Source organism: Pterocles gutturalis, unplaced genomic scaffold, assembly GCF_000699245.1.
Source record: "Pterocles gutturalis isolate BGI_N339 unplaced genomic scaffold, ASM69924v1 scaffold12622, whole genome shotgun sequence".
NCBI classification, from domain to species: Eukaryota; Metazoa; Chordata; class Aves; order Pterocliformes; family Pteroclidae; genus Pterocles; species Pterocles gutturalis.
In genome coordinates, this window is record NW_010110366.1 from 21,178 (window position 1) to 36,647 (window position 15,470).

Genomic DNA, 15,470 nt, shown 5'->3' on the forward strand with positions numbered 1-15,470 from the left:
TTCCCAGCACTTTTGAGCTCTATGGTAATTAATTATGCCTTCTGTAGTAAACAAGCAACTTGAAGTTATTAATGTAAATCTTAAAATAGTATTTTTATTTTCTTTTCTGTCTTTTTCCACAAAAATAGATAATATACCTGAGAGAATCCCCAGAAGATGTGTACAGGCTTATATTGGCTGGAAGTGTTTCGTATCTTCCTTTCAGGTAAATAATAAGTTGTTGGAACTTTCTGTACCTTCCTATTTTGAAGAAGAATGTAGCATTTATTAGTACTAATTTATTTGGGGTTTTTTTTTTTCTGAAGTTTCAATACGTAACACGTTCACTGCCTGAGCTTTTAAGTGCAGACTGCTGAATGTTAGCAGCTGGTACTGAAGTGTACTGACAGAAGGTGAAGGAGCCACACTGCTTTTTATGCACTCTTGTTGAGCTTTATGATCTGCGTTGCTTCTCACTTGGCAGTCTGGTTTTGTGCCAATAGTTGATAGTTAAATGTACTGTATCTGTCATTCATCACAAATGGCTTGTAATACTTTTAGTTTTTCCCACTTGTTGAAAGTATGCAGCAACCTGTAAATACTGTTTTGTGCATAAAGAATGCTAGCTAACCTCATGATTTAGTGTAACTTTAAAGTGTTTCTTTTTACTAATGAGGAAATGTGTAAAACCACTGATTCATGGTTGCTTGACCCTGAGGGAGTGTAATCCTAGCTGTTTCAGACTACAGACTTCTCTTTGAGGTATATACTGTGCTGCTTAATGTGACAAATGAAGTTGATCCATTGTGCAGAGGAACAACTTCTTAATTTCTTCCAAACAAGAGTTTCTAAAAGTTGGACTAAACTAATGTTCCATTGGCTGCCACAATATGCAGAGAAGAATGGACAAAAAAATGATTTAGAAGGCAAGTTTACTCTCCAAATACATTGTTAGGGGGTGATTAATTCAGCCCTTTCTTCTGTTTTCTGGCTTTCTTGCCAAGAGATGGGCTTTTGATGATTTAAGTTTCTATTACTTCCCCCGTGCCACCTCCACAGTATAATTGTGTACTAACAGCTCTCTTTATTTGCATACTTCCATCATCCCATTTCTCACTTTTAAATTCAATTTTTGTATTCCCTAAAGAAAAAAAGTCCTCCCTAGAAAGACTGTAGGGTCATTATCAACACAAAAACTTTGTTAGCAGGTTGCAAATAATTTATTTTTTCACTTGGAGCATCACAGAATCACAGTGAGGTTGGAAGGGACCTCTGGCGGTCATCTGGTCCAACATCCCTGCTCTAGCAGGGCCACCTGGAGACGGCTGCCCAGGATCACGTCCAGATGGCTCTTGAGTGCCTCTAAGGATGGAGATTCCACAGTCTCTCAGGACAACCTGTTCCAGTGCTCAGCCACACTCACAGTGAAAAAATGGTTCCTAATGTTCAGGGAGAACCTCCTGTATTTCAGTTTGGGACCCATTGTCTCTGGTCCTGTCACTGGGCACCACTGAAAGAGCCTGACTCTGTCTTCTTTACACCTTCCCTTCAGGTGTTTATATACATTGATAAGCCTTCTTTTCTCTGGTAAGTCCCACGTCTCTCAGTCTTTCCTTCTGTATAAGATGCTTTAGTCCCTTAATCATCTTTCCTGCCCTTTGCTGGACACTCTCCAGACACCTCTCTTGCACTGAACATACCTCTCTGCCCAGAACTGGGCACACTACTCCAGGTGTGGCCTCACTAGTGCTGAGGAGAGGAGAAGGATTACCTCCCTTGACCTCCTGGCGATACTTTGTCTAATGTGGTCCAGGATACCATTAGCCTTCTTTGTTGCAGGGCACTTTGCTGACTCATATTCAACTTGTTGTCCATCATGACCCTCAGGTCTTTTTCTGCAAAGCTGTTCTCCTGCTGGGCAGCTCTCAGCCTGTACTGGTGCCTGGGGTTGTTCCTTTCCAGGTGCAGGACTTTACACTTCCCCTTGCTGAACTTCATGAAGTTTCTGTCAGCCCATTTCTCCAGCCTGTTAAGGTTCCTCTGGGTGGCAGCACGACCCTCTGGCATATCAGCCACTCCTTCCATTTTTGTGTCAGCAAACTTACTGAGGCAACTGTCTGCTTTTTCATCCAGATCATGAATGAAGATGTTGAACAGGATCAAATGTAGTATTGACCCCTGGCGTATACCACTAGTTCCTGGCCTCCAGCTAGACTTTGTACCACTGACCACCACCCTTTGGGTGCAGCCATTCAGCCAGTTTTCAATCCACCTGTCTGCTCAACCAGCCTGCACATCACTATGAGGATCTTATAGAGAATCTGTGATTCTATTGCGCCAGGGGAGGTTTAGGCTAGATATTAGAAAAAATTTCTTCACTGAAAGAGCGATCAGGCATTGGAACAGGCTGCCCAGGGAAGTGGTGGAGTCACCATCCCTGGAGGTGTTCAAGAAATATGTAGATGTGGTGCTTAGGGACATGGTTTAGTGAGTTAGGTGGTGTGGGTTGACGGTTGGACTTGATGATCCTTGAGGTCTTTTCGAACCTTAATGATTCTATGTTTCTATGATTCAATGTCAACGGCCTTACTGAAGTTCAGACAGACAATATCCACTGCTCTCCCCTCATCTGCCAGGCCAGTTATTTCATTGTTGGAGTTTATCAAATTGGTCAAGCATGACTTTGTCCTGGTGAATCCATGCTGACTACTCTGTACGATAATCTTGTTCTTAATATGCCTGGAAATGGTTCCCAAGATTAGCTGCTCCATCACCTCTCTGGGGACTGAGATGACGCTGACTGACCTATAGTTGCCTGCGGGATTCCTTGTTGCTTTTCTTGAAGTTGGGGGTGACATTTGCTTTCCACTAGTCCTCAGGCATTTCTCCCAGTTGCTGTGATTGATCAGAGATCATTGAGAGTGGCCTTGCAGTGGCATCAGCCAGCTCCCTCTGCCCTCATGGGTGCATTCTATCAGGGCCCATGGACTTAGCTATGTCCAGTTTGCAGAAGTATTCCCTGACCTCGTCATCTTCCACCAAGAGTACCTCTTCCTTACTCCAGTATTTCCCCCTGGTTTCTGGGACCTGGGATTCCTGAAGGCTGGTCTTGCTAGTAAAGGGTGAGGCAAAGAAGGCATTCAGTATCTCAGCCTTTTCCATGTCCTGTGGAACCAGGTCCCCCATCTTATTGAGCAATAGGCCCACATCCTTTTGTTGTCCATGTACTTGCAGAAGTCCTTCATGTTTTCTTTGACATTCCTGGCCAGATTCAATTCCATTTGTGATTTAACTTTCCTAACTTCATCCCTGGTTGCTCAGAGAATGTCTATATATTCCTCCTAGGCTACCTGTCCTTGCTTCCACTCTCTGTATGCTTCCTTTTCGTGTTTGAGTTTGGCCAGGTGTTCCTTGTTCATCCACACAGGCGTCCTGGCATTTTTGCCTGCTTTGTCTTCATTGATATGAACTGTTCTTAAGCTTGAAATGGGTAATCTTTGAATATTACCTAGCTTTCTTGGGCCCCTCTTACCTCCAGGGACTTATTCCATGAGACTCTTCAAGCAGATCTTTGAAGAGGCCAAAGACTGCTCTCCTGAAGTCCAGGGTTGTCAGCTTACTTTTCACCCTCCTCCCCGCCTTCAGGATCCTGAACTTCATCGTCGCATAGTCCCTGCCTCTGAGTCTGCCTTTGACTTTCACATGTCCAACAAGTCCCTCCTTGTTGGTAAGTATGAGGTCCAGCAGAGTGCTGTTTCTCATTGGCTTACCTGTCACTTGGAGGAGAAAGTTGTCACCAGTTCATTGTAGGAACCTCCTGGATTGCGTATGTCCTGCTGTGTTGTCCCTGCACAGATGCCAGAGTGAAGTTCCCTGGGAGGACCAGGGCCTGTGAACGTGAGGCTGCTTGTATCTGTCTGTAGAGGGCCTGATCCACTTGTTCTTCCTGGTCAGGTGGCCTTATAGACACCCACTACAATGTCACCTTTACCTGTCCTCTCTTTTACCTGAATGGGGTTCTGCTATTTCCTTCTCCTGCTGATTTTTGGTTTTTCCCAGCTTTCATATGGATTTCTTAGGGCGGAAAACGATAACAAACAAATTGTAGAGGCACCCATCCAGGTTTTTCAGAAGTTCTTCGTCCTGTCAGCTGAAATTTGAATGTGATATATTTTTTACTTTTTTGAAATATTAATGACTGCTGATGAGGGCTGTATGATCTCAAAAGAAGGTGTTCTGCCAAGACATAATATTATTTGATGTAGATTCAGTTAAAATTTATTTTTTGACTTGACTGTAGTATTCTTGCAGTATGTTTGCACTACAGCGCTTATGGAATCTAATAATAGTTGTATACTAAGAACATACCATTCTTGGATCAACAGAATCTAAAAAGTTGGTTGAAAAAAAAGGTTTTAATGAAAACAAGTTTCCTCTCATGCTTAAGCATAAACTATTTTATGCATCTGAAGAAAAGTATTTTAATATATCTATGCAAATGTATATCTTGATGGTTTTAAGAAGCCGTTCATGTTTATATAGAATGCATGTGTGAAGCTTTTTTTTTCTTCTAAATGGATTGTGAAGAAAAAAATTGTGTATTAAAATTTGACTTTTTTGAAAGAGTACTTCAGAAGAAAATATTCTAAGAGTGTATGTTAAAGTATTATACTAATTTAGGCATTAGCTTTTGCCTAAATTTGCCTTTTGCATTGGGTTCTCTGTTCTTTTTTGACATGAACACTGAAACATGCCAGTTTCAATGTTGATGTCAGAAATTGAACATGTGAGCTTTATGAAAACTATTAACTGGAGTAATCGTACTGTTGGATCACCTGTTAACATAACGTATTTTATATTTTATTATTATTGTAAGATGCAAGGGGGGAAATGCAGTAATCATTTAACAAAATTATTTCACTATAGTTGTAATTATCTCAAAGCTATTTTTAAAGGTGTTTTAGAGAAATATCTTCAATTACTTTCACTTGGATTAAAATGGGATAATTTTACCATTTTGGTCATCGTATCTTATAGGGATGCTTCCTTTGGTACTTGCAGTTTTCATCTGACATTGCTGGACTGTTTTCATGCAATAAACAAGGTCAGTAAAACAACATTTTTCATATTGCAAAAGGTCAGCTAAATATTACCCATCAGAAAAAGAAGGTTTAGGAAGCTAGGATCCAATTAGAGCTGTGCAGTAGCAAATTTTTGGATTGTTGCCTAGCTTATTATGTATTATGTATTGTACAAAACTTTCATATAAAGCATGCATAGAAGTCAACCAATACTTTATATAATCAGCTAGTGAAGGTTTTAAAGGGAGAATTCTGAGTTTTATTTATTTACTCTTTCGGGACAGTAATTCACACCTCCAATCCCGAAGAGGCGTGTGATAGGTTCATTATTTGCCCCCCCTGGTGTTACATTTTAGGCTGAATGTAGCCTTTGAAAGTGGTTTTGAATTGGTTAGTGATACTTTTTAGGCATTTCCAGCATGTGCTAATAACTTCAAGTTTTGCTTTAATAATAAAAATAGAACAAATGTTAGGAGGCAGTTGCTTTTTTTTTTAACTACAAATTACTATAATCTAGTGTTTTATAGCAATACAGCAGTGAAGTAAGGTGGCATTGAAGGACAGGGGAATTTATATGCATTCTTTTTTAGCCTGTATGAGTAGTGACATGGTGAATTCTGCAGCTCTCCACCCTACAACTGTCTTTTGTATTATGGGTATCTCTGCCAAATGCTGGTGTTTTTACTGATTAAGCCACCTTCTTGCAGATTGGTGATTTTTCAGCTTTTGTGGATGTTTTGACATTGTCTGCTTGTGTGCCAGAAATCATGAATTGATATTCTTCTTAGTATCGGTGAACAGCAAGGAAAACTACAGAAGATAATGCAGTGAAAGAGATTAAAATGTAATATTTTAAATATCTGGAGAGACAGGATTGTCTGTGTTTGTGCTTCCTGACTTAACAAGTGGGTAAACTGCCAGTTGCCCAAATGCTTACATTTTTTGTACAGTATTAAATATAATGGTTGTGTATAATTACGAGGCATCAGGGACCACACTAATGTCTGCTTAGGGTACTAGTGTGTGTGCAAACAATTTAAAATCAGTAAGATATTAGCATCATAATGAGAGTGAATAGCATTCATGCACAAAAATATTCGCATTCCTTGAATGCAGACTTTAGAATGTACTCATAATGTCAATAGATAATTTTTGCCAGTTATTTTTCTCTTCTTTATTTTGTACACCTAGTAGTAATAAAAAGACTGAAGGCTTCTGTAGTCTGCAATTTTGTAGTGATTCAATGAAAACATAAAAGAGTGGATATGCTTGTCTAACTTCATTTATATTACAAATCTGTTTTGAACCAAGACTAAGTTGATCTGTATTTTTTTCAAATATATGAAGAAATCTGTCTGAAAGAGAAGAACAGATAATAAGCTTTCAATAAGCTAAAAGAGTGATGAACTGTCCTCATTGAAAAGGTGCTGTCTTTGTTAAAAGCTATATTCTGAATTTTAGGCTTTGCAGTATGGTTTCCTGGATTTCAATACGTTTGATGTAAATGAATATGAGCATTATGAAGTAAGTGTTCAGTATCAGTCTTCTGATTCGTTTGCTGTTAATAATGCCAAGATGATTGTTTATAATATGTGCTGATTTTTTTTTTTTTTTTGTAGTATTAGGTTCCATTTCTGTTTTGTCTCTTTAAACTTTGATTGTTAAATAAAGGTGTGTGGTCAGAGAGAGAATATTAAAATTCAAATTTAAGAATAGTCAGCCTCAAACATTGGGGGGGTGGAGCAGAAACCAAAAGGAAAACACTTTTTTCCATTGTTATTAAAGCCCTGGAAGATGATTGGGAATGGGAATTTGAGCACCTGTTAGAGGTCTGCTGTCTTGAGCAGTCTTGATGAGAAACTTGAGGGCATGCAAGTCCAAGTCTAACTGAATTCTGGAGAGCAATTAAAGTATGTATCTGTGAACATATGGCAAAGGTATAGTAACACTCTGTGAAGTAAAGAATGAAACAGGGCTGGGAAACTCCAAGCCTATAAAATTCACTTTGGGGCATGGCAAAAACTGTGACAATGAAGGACTGCAACTCTTGACTATATGCAGTCTCAGAAATGCGAAGCTACCAGTCATCTGTAAAGAGAAAATTAAGTGTTCTTAGAATCTAAAAAATAACGATTTAAATTGTGAACAGAGATAAGGCCAAGGTAATAATTTTGAAATCTCTAAAAAATTAAAAATTGGAAGTTGCCCTGTTGCCCTTCGTCTGAAGGGCATCACTTTTGTTCTAAAACTCTAATTTAGAAAGAGGAGAACACAGGCAAGAAAAGTGAGGTTGAGAGTGTCTGGCATCCTCCTGATGAAACAGAAAGCAGGAGACTAACATAACTTCCTTTGGCAAAAATTGTTCATCACTTCTGTCTAGCATGTATTTTGAAACAGTAAGGAAAAGCCTGAAAATACAGGGATAATGATAAACCAAGCATTTTCTCTTGACAGAGAGCAGAAAATGGAGATTTTAACTGGATAATACCAAACAAATTCATTGCCTTCAGTGGACCTCATTCAAGAAGTAAAATTGAAAATGGTATGCTTAAAAAAGGAGGTGGGGGACACAAACCCACTGCTTTCTTAGTTGATTGTTATCAGTAAGAACAAGCTTTAAAAGTTGTTCCTCAAACAGTGTGTTTTTTCCTTGGCTCTTTTTCTTTTATAAGAACCCTGGCAGTAAAATTTTAATGCTTGGTTTAATTGTATCTGGCCTAGGTGATTATGTTAAAATTCCATTTTCAGTTAATCTATTTCTTTATGTTCAATATGAGTTCTACTTTGGAAGTGTTTTTATCTCTTGTTTTTGAGTCCTTTTTTTGTTTCTGCAGTTGGAAACTTACTCTCTTCTTCTTTTTTTTTTTTTTTCCTTCTTTCTTTTTTTCAAATAGGCTATCCCCACCATGCTCCAGAGGCTTATTTCCCATACTTCAGGAAACATAAGGTCACCACCATAATACGCCTCAACAAAAAACTGTATGATGCCAAACGATTTACTGATGCTGGATTTGAGCATTTTGACCTCTTCTTTGCTGATGGAAGCACACCTAGTGATACTATAGTTAAAACATTTCTAAATATTTGTGAAAATGCTGAAGGTGTTATAGCCGTGCATTGCAAAGGTATAGTGTAAAAACAATTCATACTACAACTGGTGCTTATAGTTAGAGTTCCTGAGGCATTTTGCACGATAATTCTGTTATATCTAATTATTAACGTCTCTGCCCAACTGCAGCTTTTCCATACAAATTATTTCTGTGCTTCTGTTCCACACTTCGTCTTCTAATTTTTTTTAAGTTCAAGAAAAATCTTCCCAGCTGTTTCCAAGAATGAAGCTAGGGAAAGTGAGCTGGCCAATATTAACATCTCTTTCTGCTGGAAAGTGTTTGCACTTTCAAAGGATGCTTTGGAGCGAGAATTTGAAGTCCTGGCGAGGATTTGGTGAAAGTACATGGTTAAATATACCAAGTTGTAAAATTTTGAAAATATCAGTGCAGCTTTTCCTCAAGTATGAGTGTTCTTCCAGAACCACATAAATCTTTATACCTCAGAAACCCTTTATACTAGCTACACTGGGCATGCTGTGAATATCCATTCCTCCAGAGTTAGGCTGACCAAGGAAAAGATATTCAGAGCATGCCCAGTGCAGCTAGCATAAAAATACAGTTTTCCGTGGCTCTGGAGGAGCTGTTTCCCTTCCCGCACCATCTTTAACAGTCTATCAGACATTTGTTCTCTGCAAATTTTGCCTCACTAGCATACCTGATGATGCTGTGATTGAAGGAGAAAGGCCTTTTCTTAACACATTTGCCTGGGACCTGCAGACTGCATTTTTGTTCCTGGATCTGCCATCCATCTGCTGCATGTTTGACAGGATTATACTGTAAAAGGGAAGAATTGGTAAAAACATTATCTTGCCTGTTGGGATGCAAGTGCATACTCTTAACTCTCCACTGAGGTGATAAATTTGTGCCTATCACTTAACTGATTACACCTGAGTATTGAGTATCAGTGATACAAGTGCTTTGTTTTCATTCAAATTAAGATGTTCTTTGATTTTTATCATACGAATGGTGTCTAGACTACTTTTTGTTCCTCAAGCTGCTCTTACTCTTGAGAAAGAGTAGAATGCTGCAGCCTGTTCTTAAGACTGGGCAAGGCATGGAAAGTGCTGTGTGATTGCTTTGGCTATTGGGCTATACTGAAGATTGTACACTGGTGTTGATGAATCGATTGTTAAATGAGAGGTGATGTGTGGTTTGACATTTACAGCAAGTGATCGAGGAGAGGAGCCACTTAGCTGGAGCTGTCCTCCTTTCCTTCTCATGTCAGTTTGAGGGCCACTGCAAAGAAGGTTCCTCACTCTGGAGTACTTTTTGCCTGTGTCAGCAAGTACCCAGACTTGGTTATTGCAAAATTTGTCTTTTCCTTGGGAACTAAAGTAAGAGTTGAGTTAGAGGAGGGATTCAATGTGCAACTGGTTTCAGTACAATGTATGATCAATTTGCAAAAAGGTGCTTTGAGAATTCTGGGAAAAAGACAGCTGCTTTATCCCATGCATGAAAACATTCTCATACCTATACAGATATTCACTGATAGATAGGTAAATAAATATAGATAGACTTACAGATATTTGTACAGTCCCTAGCTTTGGAAGGTGACCTTGCTCAAAAAACATATGAACAATGTGTTAATAACTTTGCATATGTAAAAAAAATTCAAAAGGTAAGTTGGACTTAGCAAGTTTGATCAGTAACAGATTTGTTTAATAAATGAGGCAGGTAAATGATGGTCCCACTAACAATGTCTGTAGCTACAGCAGATTCCAGATGATGATGGGTATATAAAAGAAGCCATTTTTTTCTCTTATACAGCTGGTCTTGGACGAACTGGCACACTTATTGCCTGCTATATTATGAAGCATTATCGGATGACAGCTGCTGAAGCTATTGCCTGGATTAGAATAAATAGACCTGGTTCAGTGATTGGACCACAACAACATTTCCTTATGGAGTAAGTAGAGTAACTAAAAATTATTTCAAAAATAGATGTAGATGTCTTTTACTTCTTCTTTTAGTGTACACTTAGTAATCCTTGGTGTTAATTTGTTGTGTTTTGGGCTTTTTTTTTCCATGTTATGATAGCAAACAGGCAGAACTTTGGACAGAAGGAGATATTTTCCATGCAAAGTTGAAAAGAAACCATAAAATTGCTGTAACAAGAATTCTGTCAGGAGTAGATGATATTTCAATTAATGACACAAGAAACAGGAGAACCATCCGAAAGGACATTGAACTGGTAACCATCCGAATATTGTCCTCTTGTAAAAGTTGTAACTGCAGCTGAGAAACTCTCAGGTTCTGAACAAACCTATGGTTGCACTAGAACTAGTTAATCAGATTTTTTTTCTGTTTGCCCTTTTTGTGTCAAGCAATATGGGGGGGAAAAAAGGTATGGACAGCAAGAATGAAAAATGAAGTGCAGTACACAGGTGAAGTAGGAGCATCCTTATAATTCTTTAGTCTTTAGTAATTAGGTAAATATTAGAACAAAAAAAGTACTCACAATTGCAATCAAAAACATTGGGATTTTTGTTTGGATTGTGTTATTTCATTGTGTGTGTTTAAAGGGAAGGGATGAAAGGTTTTTTGCTCTTTTTAGTTTCTAAGCAATTGGAGCTTCTATAATACCTTTTGATGCTGCCTTTTAAAAAAGCAAATGTACTGCTGTTTTAAAAAGGCAAGTGAAGGAGGAAGATGCTGTACTCAAGTGAAGATTGTACTGTAGCTAAGCAAAGATTTGATAATATTTTTCTACTGTTTTAAAGGTAGACAATATTCTGAGGCATGTAATTCATGACACCACTTAATGGTTTACAGATTTAAAAGCAGCAAACAGGAATCTGGAAAGAACAGAATTGTATTTATGCAAGTGAATTTCCTTTGATTTTATGCTGGTAAACTTTCCTGTTGGGATAACCCTAATTTTAAGATTTAAGATAAGGTTGATTCTTAAATGTCTAAGTGTCTATATTTTAATCTTGGTTTATCCCTTCCTCCCCTCCACTTATCCAGTACAGTGATGAAGATGAAACAAACTGTGTAACACAAGGTGATAAGCTTCGTGCTCTGAAAAGTAGAAGGCAAGTAAAAGCTTCAACGGCATCTCCTCTAACGTAAGTCAGTTTCTGAATGTATAAACGCCAGAAATACTTTTATCCTCTTCTTCATGCATACTTCCCTTTGCCCACAAAAGTTTGTTGCCAAGGCTGCTTTTACTCACTTAAAACAAGCACGAGATTCACCGTTTCTCTGAAGTCTTGATGAGCAATAAGGAGGCAGGAGAACTTATTTAAAGAACTGCATTACTCAGTTTTTAGTTTTCTCTGTCATTTTGATTCCAGTAGTCTGCACTTTACAAGCTCCCATAGTATTTCTGAATGCTTTACTTTTAGTTTAATCACAAACATTCTCTGGTATTTCCTGTGGTAATATAAAAATGGAAGAATATGATTCGGTGTGGTGGTGTTTGATGGGCAGAAATACTGTATGGACTGTTTTTTGAAGTAAAGTCAGCTACCTAAGAAAAACAGTTGAAAGAAGAATCTTTATCTTCCTGTTACTTCCTCTTCCTTGGAGAGGAACTCTTCCTAAATCCTGTGGGCTTTGGGATAATGGCTGGTAGATCTCGAAGGCAGAGAGTAGCACTGTTTCAGTAAATAAATTCAACAGGAGTGCATTTCTGTCAGGGAACCGGATATGCTAGGCTTTTTGACAAGTGCTGAAACACCACCCGTAAAAAAAAGTTTGTAGTCACCTTTGCATCTGTTCTAGCTTGTAGCAACTGTAGGCAGAAGAACTTTCTGTCTGCCCTTAAATAAACTGCAGGAGAATGCAAGACTTGCAAGACATATCTAGATCTCATTTGATCGCTAGGAAAGGCATGGTCACCCTTGGCTGTCAGATTTTTGCAAATAACATGGTACCAGAGTCACAGACCAAAGGCAACTTGGCTTTTGTTGTCCTGTCTTTCTGTAGGGGATGATGCTGTTAGCTGCTGGCCTTTTTTTTTTTTCTTTTTTTTTTTTCTTTTTTTTTTTTTTTTAAGACCAAACAGTGTCATCAGACTTCTAGAAAAAATGAGAGGGTTGTAGTAAGAATGTGCTGAAGGTAAAGGAATACATCTTTGGAAACCTTCACACATTGCTATGTGTGAATTCTGTTTTTGTTTTAAAAGATGCTCTTTTGTTTGTGCTCATCATTTACACAGGCAATCATATAAGAAACAACAAATTCAGAACAAAATCTGTACCAAACTGACATTAAAAAAATGCCAAAATACATCACCTCAATTACTTGAATAGCACAGTAAAATCAGCTGCCTTGCACATTAGTTTCAAGGGCACGTAGTGCCTTAGTTTCCACTAACATTTTTTTCTGAAAGGTACTTTAAGCCATGTAATGAAGGTTGTGAAAGATCTCATTTATTGTATGTTCCATGGAATGAATGTAGACTGTATGATATGCAGAAAGCCTGTCAACTATTAAAATATTATTCCACTCATGTAGCATTCTGCAATGTGACTTCTAATTAAAGCTAGTTAGCTTATACTTCTGTAGAATTAAAATAATTGATGCAGAGCTTACAGTTGTTTTTTATAGTGTGCATTGTGGCACACAGAGTTGGAATTTCCCTCTTCCTGTTTCCCCAAGTTACTTCCGTGGTTTGCAGATTGTACTGAAATAATTTGGTGAAAAATGAATGTATAACTTCTTACATTCTTTGTGTTACTCTTATTAAACCGAAATATCACTAGGAATATTTAGCTTCGCTACTAGAAGAGGTGTCAGTCTTTTTCCCTTTTAGTTCAGACTGTTAAAAATAATTAATCTTCCAGTGAAATTGATTAGTTTTATCTAAGCAAAAAAAAAAAAAAAGGTTCTAAATCCTCTATGTAGTTTTATTTCGCACACGCACACACAAAAAAAGCAAAATAATAGCTCCAGAACCTGGGACAATTACAGTCTTTGAGAGCTAGACGCATTGCTTATGTTTAAGTCACAAGGGATTTGTGTATAACTTTTTCTTAATGTTTCTTGAACTTGGTTGTATAAACTCTATATGCTTTGATGAATGAATGCGTTCTGTATGTTCTAATTAGTAATATCTTCACTTTGGCAAAGGATGGTGAATTAGCCTTTGCTACTTGGAGCACAGGAAGATAATATACCCCCCCATCTGGATGTTTACATAAACGGTTTGTTCCTACAGACTGACCTCGCTCTGATCTAATGTTTTAGTATTAAAACATATGATTGTGAAGTAGGATGTATGAGTACAGGCTGATCAAACTGTGTATGAGATGCCAGCAAGTGGTCAGAAATTTGCTGCTCCAGCATGCATTTACTTTGAAAAGAGTGACACAGACTTTCTTTGAAATAAACAATTTTACTGAGGATTTCAGAAAATTTACTTTAATTCCAGCAACATGTAGATACTGTATTTAGCAATTTATGGTTGCATGGATTGTTGCAGTCATAGAAAATAAGAAAATGCTTGGCAAAGGTTGTAGAGCGATATGCTTTTGAAGATCTTGAAACAAGCTAAAATGCACCAGTAGCTTTTGCTTTTGAATTTTTGTTCATCTTTTCCTCCCCCTCCAACCCCTTTTTAGATGGCTCCTAGCTATGCTGGTGTCTACACTGTGTAGCATTGTCATCTGGTGGATTGTATGTGGCTCACTTCTGCCCAGCCTGCTATTCTGTCTAGATGGTTTAAGAACATAGTAACCATCAGGACCCCCATGAGAGAGAGCCACTGTGTAAGTGTCCCATTCCATTTCTCTACAATAGCTCACACTTTCTGTCTAGTATGTCTCATAAATGCATGTTTTCATATCATGTTTCTTACTGGCTTTGTTGCAAGAGTAAATTTCACTGCTCTGGCTTTGTTGTATTTTTGTATATATTTTTTGTAATAACTGAGTGATGTTTTTGGCTGGCTTGCAACACAAAAAGGTGCAGAGCTTTCATAATTAGGGTAGTTTATAATTTTGAAGCCTTTCTCCTCTGCATGCTGCTGCGAACAAGCAAAACTATATCAGCAAGACTGTATTTGTATAAAAGGAAAAAGTACTGCTGTAAAATACGATCCTATCCTTTGCATATTGCCAATGAAGGTGTTAGCTCCAGTTTTACTTTGAAATTCATGAACATGCAAAGGAGCTTAGATTCCCAGAGGATGGTTTTACTCAGGTGAAATGTCAGGAATTAGAATTTGTTAGAAATGTCAGTAGGTCTTTGATTTTCCTAAGAGATTATAGTATTATATGCATTAAGAGGCAGTAAAATGGGACTTCTTTTTTCCTTTTTAACACAACAGAAGATGAGGCAGGTTTCAGTATTAGGTCAGGGCTCATTTGTTTGCCCAGTCAATCTGGTTACATCTTCTTTTGTTCTCAAGTATCTTTTTATAGAGCTTTCTGAGACTACTTAAATCCCTTCTTTCTGTTGCTTGCATTCAGGAGCTGAGTAAAGCATTAAAAACATATTACTTCCTCGAGTGCAGTTTTCACTCTTTCTCCACTCTGCGTTCATCAGAGTGGCTGCAGCAATTGCTGTGCCTCCCTTCCACTCAAAAGAAGCAATGAAATGAAAACTTCGATGTTTTGGCCAAACAAAACTTCAGCAGCACACAGAACTACCAGGAAACCCGAACAGGAACTTCTTGCTTGCTGCCGTCTCTGTGGAGCTGCTCCACCCACCACCACCCTCAAAGCAAAATGGTTGCTTTGGCTGAATGCTTGAAACTTCAGTGCTCTCAGAGAAAAAAATAGGTCAGAACGAGTGTTTTACACCAGAGCACTAAGAAAAGGCATTCTCTTCTGCCAGAACATTAAGGTTAAGAGTTTCTATGTTTTTCACTTTTGGCCTTGCAACTCTTTGTCCACACTTTTAAAAAGCATGAGACTCTTTCTGCTAAAGTAAATAGCCTAATAGCTAAAGAATGAGAACTGGGGGACTTGTAGACAACTTAGTTATCCTGTTCGCCTTGGCTGAGGTCATCTTAATCTATTCTTTTAGAGGGGGGGGAAAAAAAAAAAACAAAAGATCACCTTAGCTTTTTTTTTCCCATTGATACCTAACTTTGTCAAAGAACATACTTAAATGAGAGACTTGTTTTCCATGTTTAACACCGAATGTAGCAGTATTTCTTGTCTCAGTGTTTTCCGGAAGTCAGACCTCAGATTTCTTAGCACAAAGTAAAAAGCTAAACTTAAAACATGGGTTAAAAATATGGAACAATCTGTCCTTTGTTTTCCTGTCCTGTAAGATCAATTTCACTCAACTGTCATCCTTTCATTCTCTTATGGTTTCTGTGTTCTGTCTAAAAACTCCTTTGCTAGAG

At 38.1% G+C, this 15,470-nt stretch overlaps 1 protein-coding gene across 1 annotated transcript in view; it reads left to right on the forward strand.

The window, feature by feature from the left end:
- The window catches only part of LOC104461682 (dual specificity protein phosphatase CDC14B-like), a gene marked incomplete at its 5' end in the record, with an annotated part of 36,536 nt that overhangs the window by 13,515 nt on the left and 7,551 nt on the right, over positions 1 to 15,470 (forward strand). The window contains 8 exons of the mRNA XM_010073350.1: positions 129 to 205; positions 5,017 to 5,083; positions 6,522 to 6,584; positions 7,515 to 7,602; positions 7,955 to 8,185; positions 9,938 to 10,076; positions 10,208 to 10,361; positions 11,138 to 11,238. Of these exons, the coding sequence (XP_010071652.1) occupies positions 129 to 205; positions 5,017 to 5,083; positions 6,522 to 6,584; positions 7,515 to 7,602; positions 7,955 to 8,185; positions 9,938 to 10,076; positions 10,208 to 10,361; positions 11,138 to 11,238 (920 nt within the window). The remainder of the gene's footprint in view (positions 1 to 128; positions 206 to 5,016; positions 5,084 to 6,521; positions 6,585 to 7,514; positions 7,603 to 7,954; positions 8,186 to 9,937; positions 10,077 to 10,207; positions 10,362 to 11,137; positions 11,239 to 15,470) is intronic.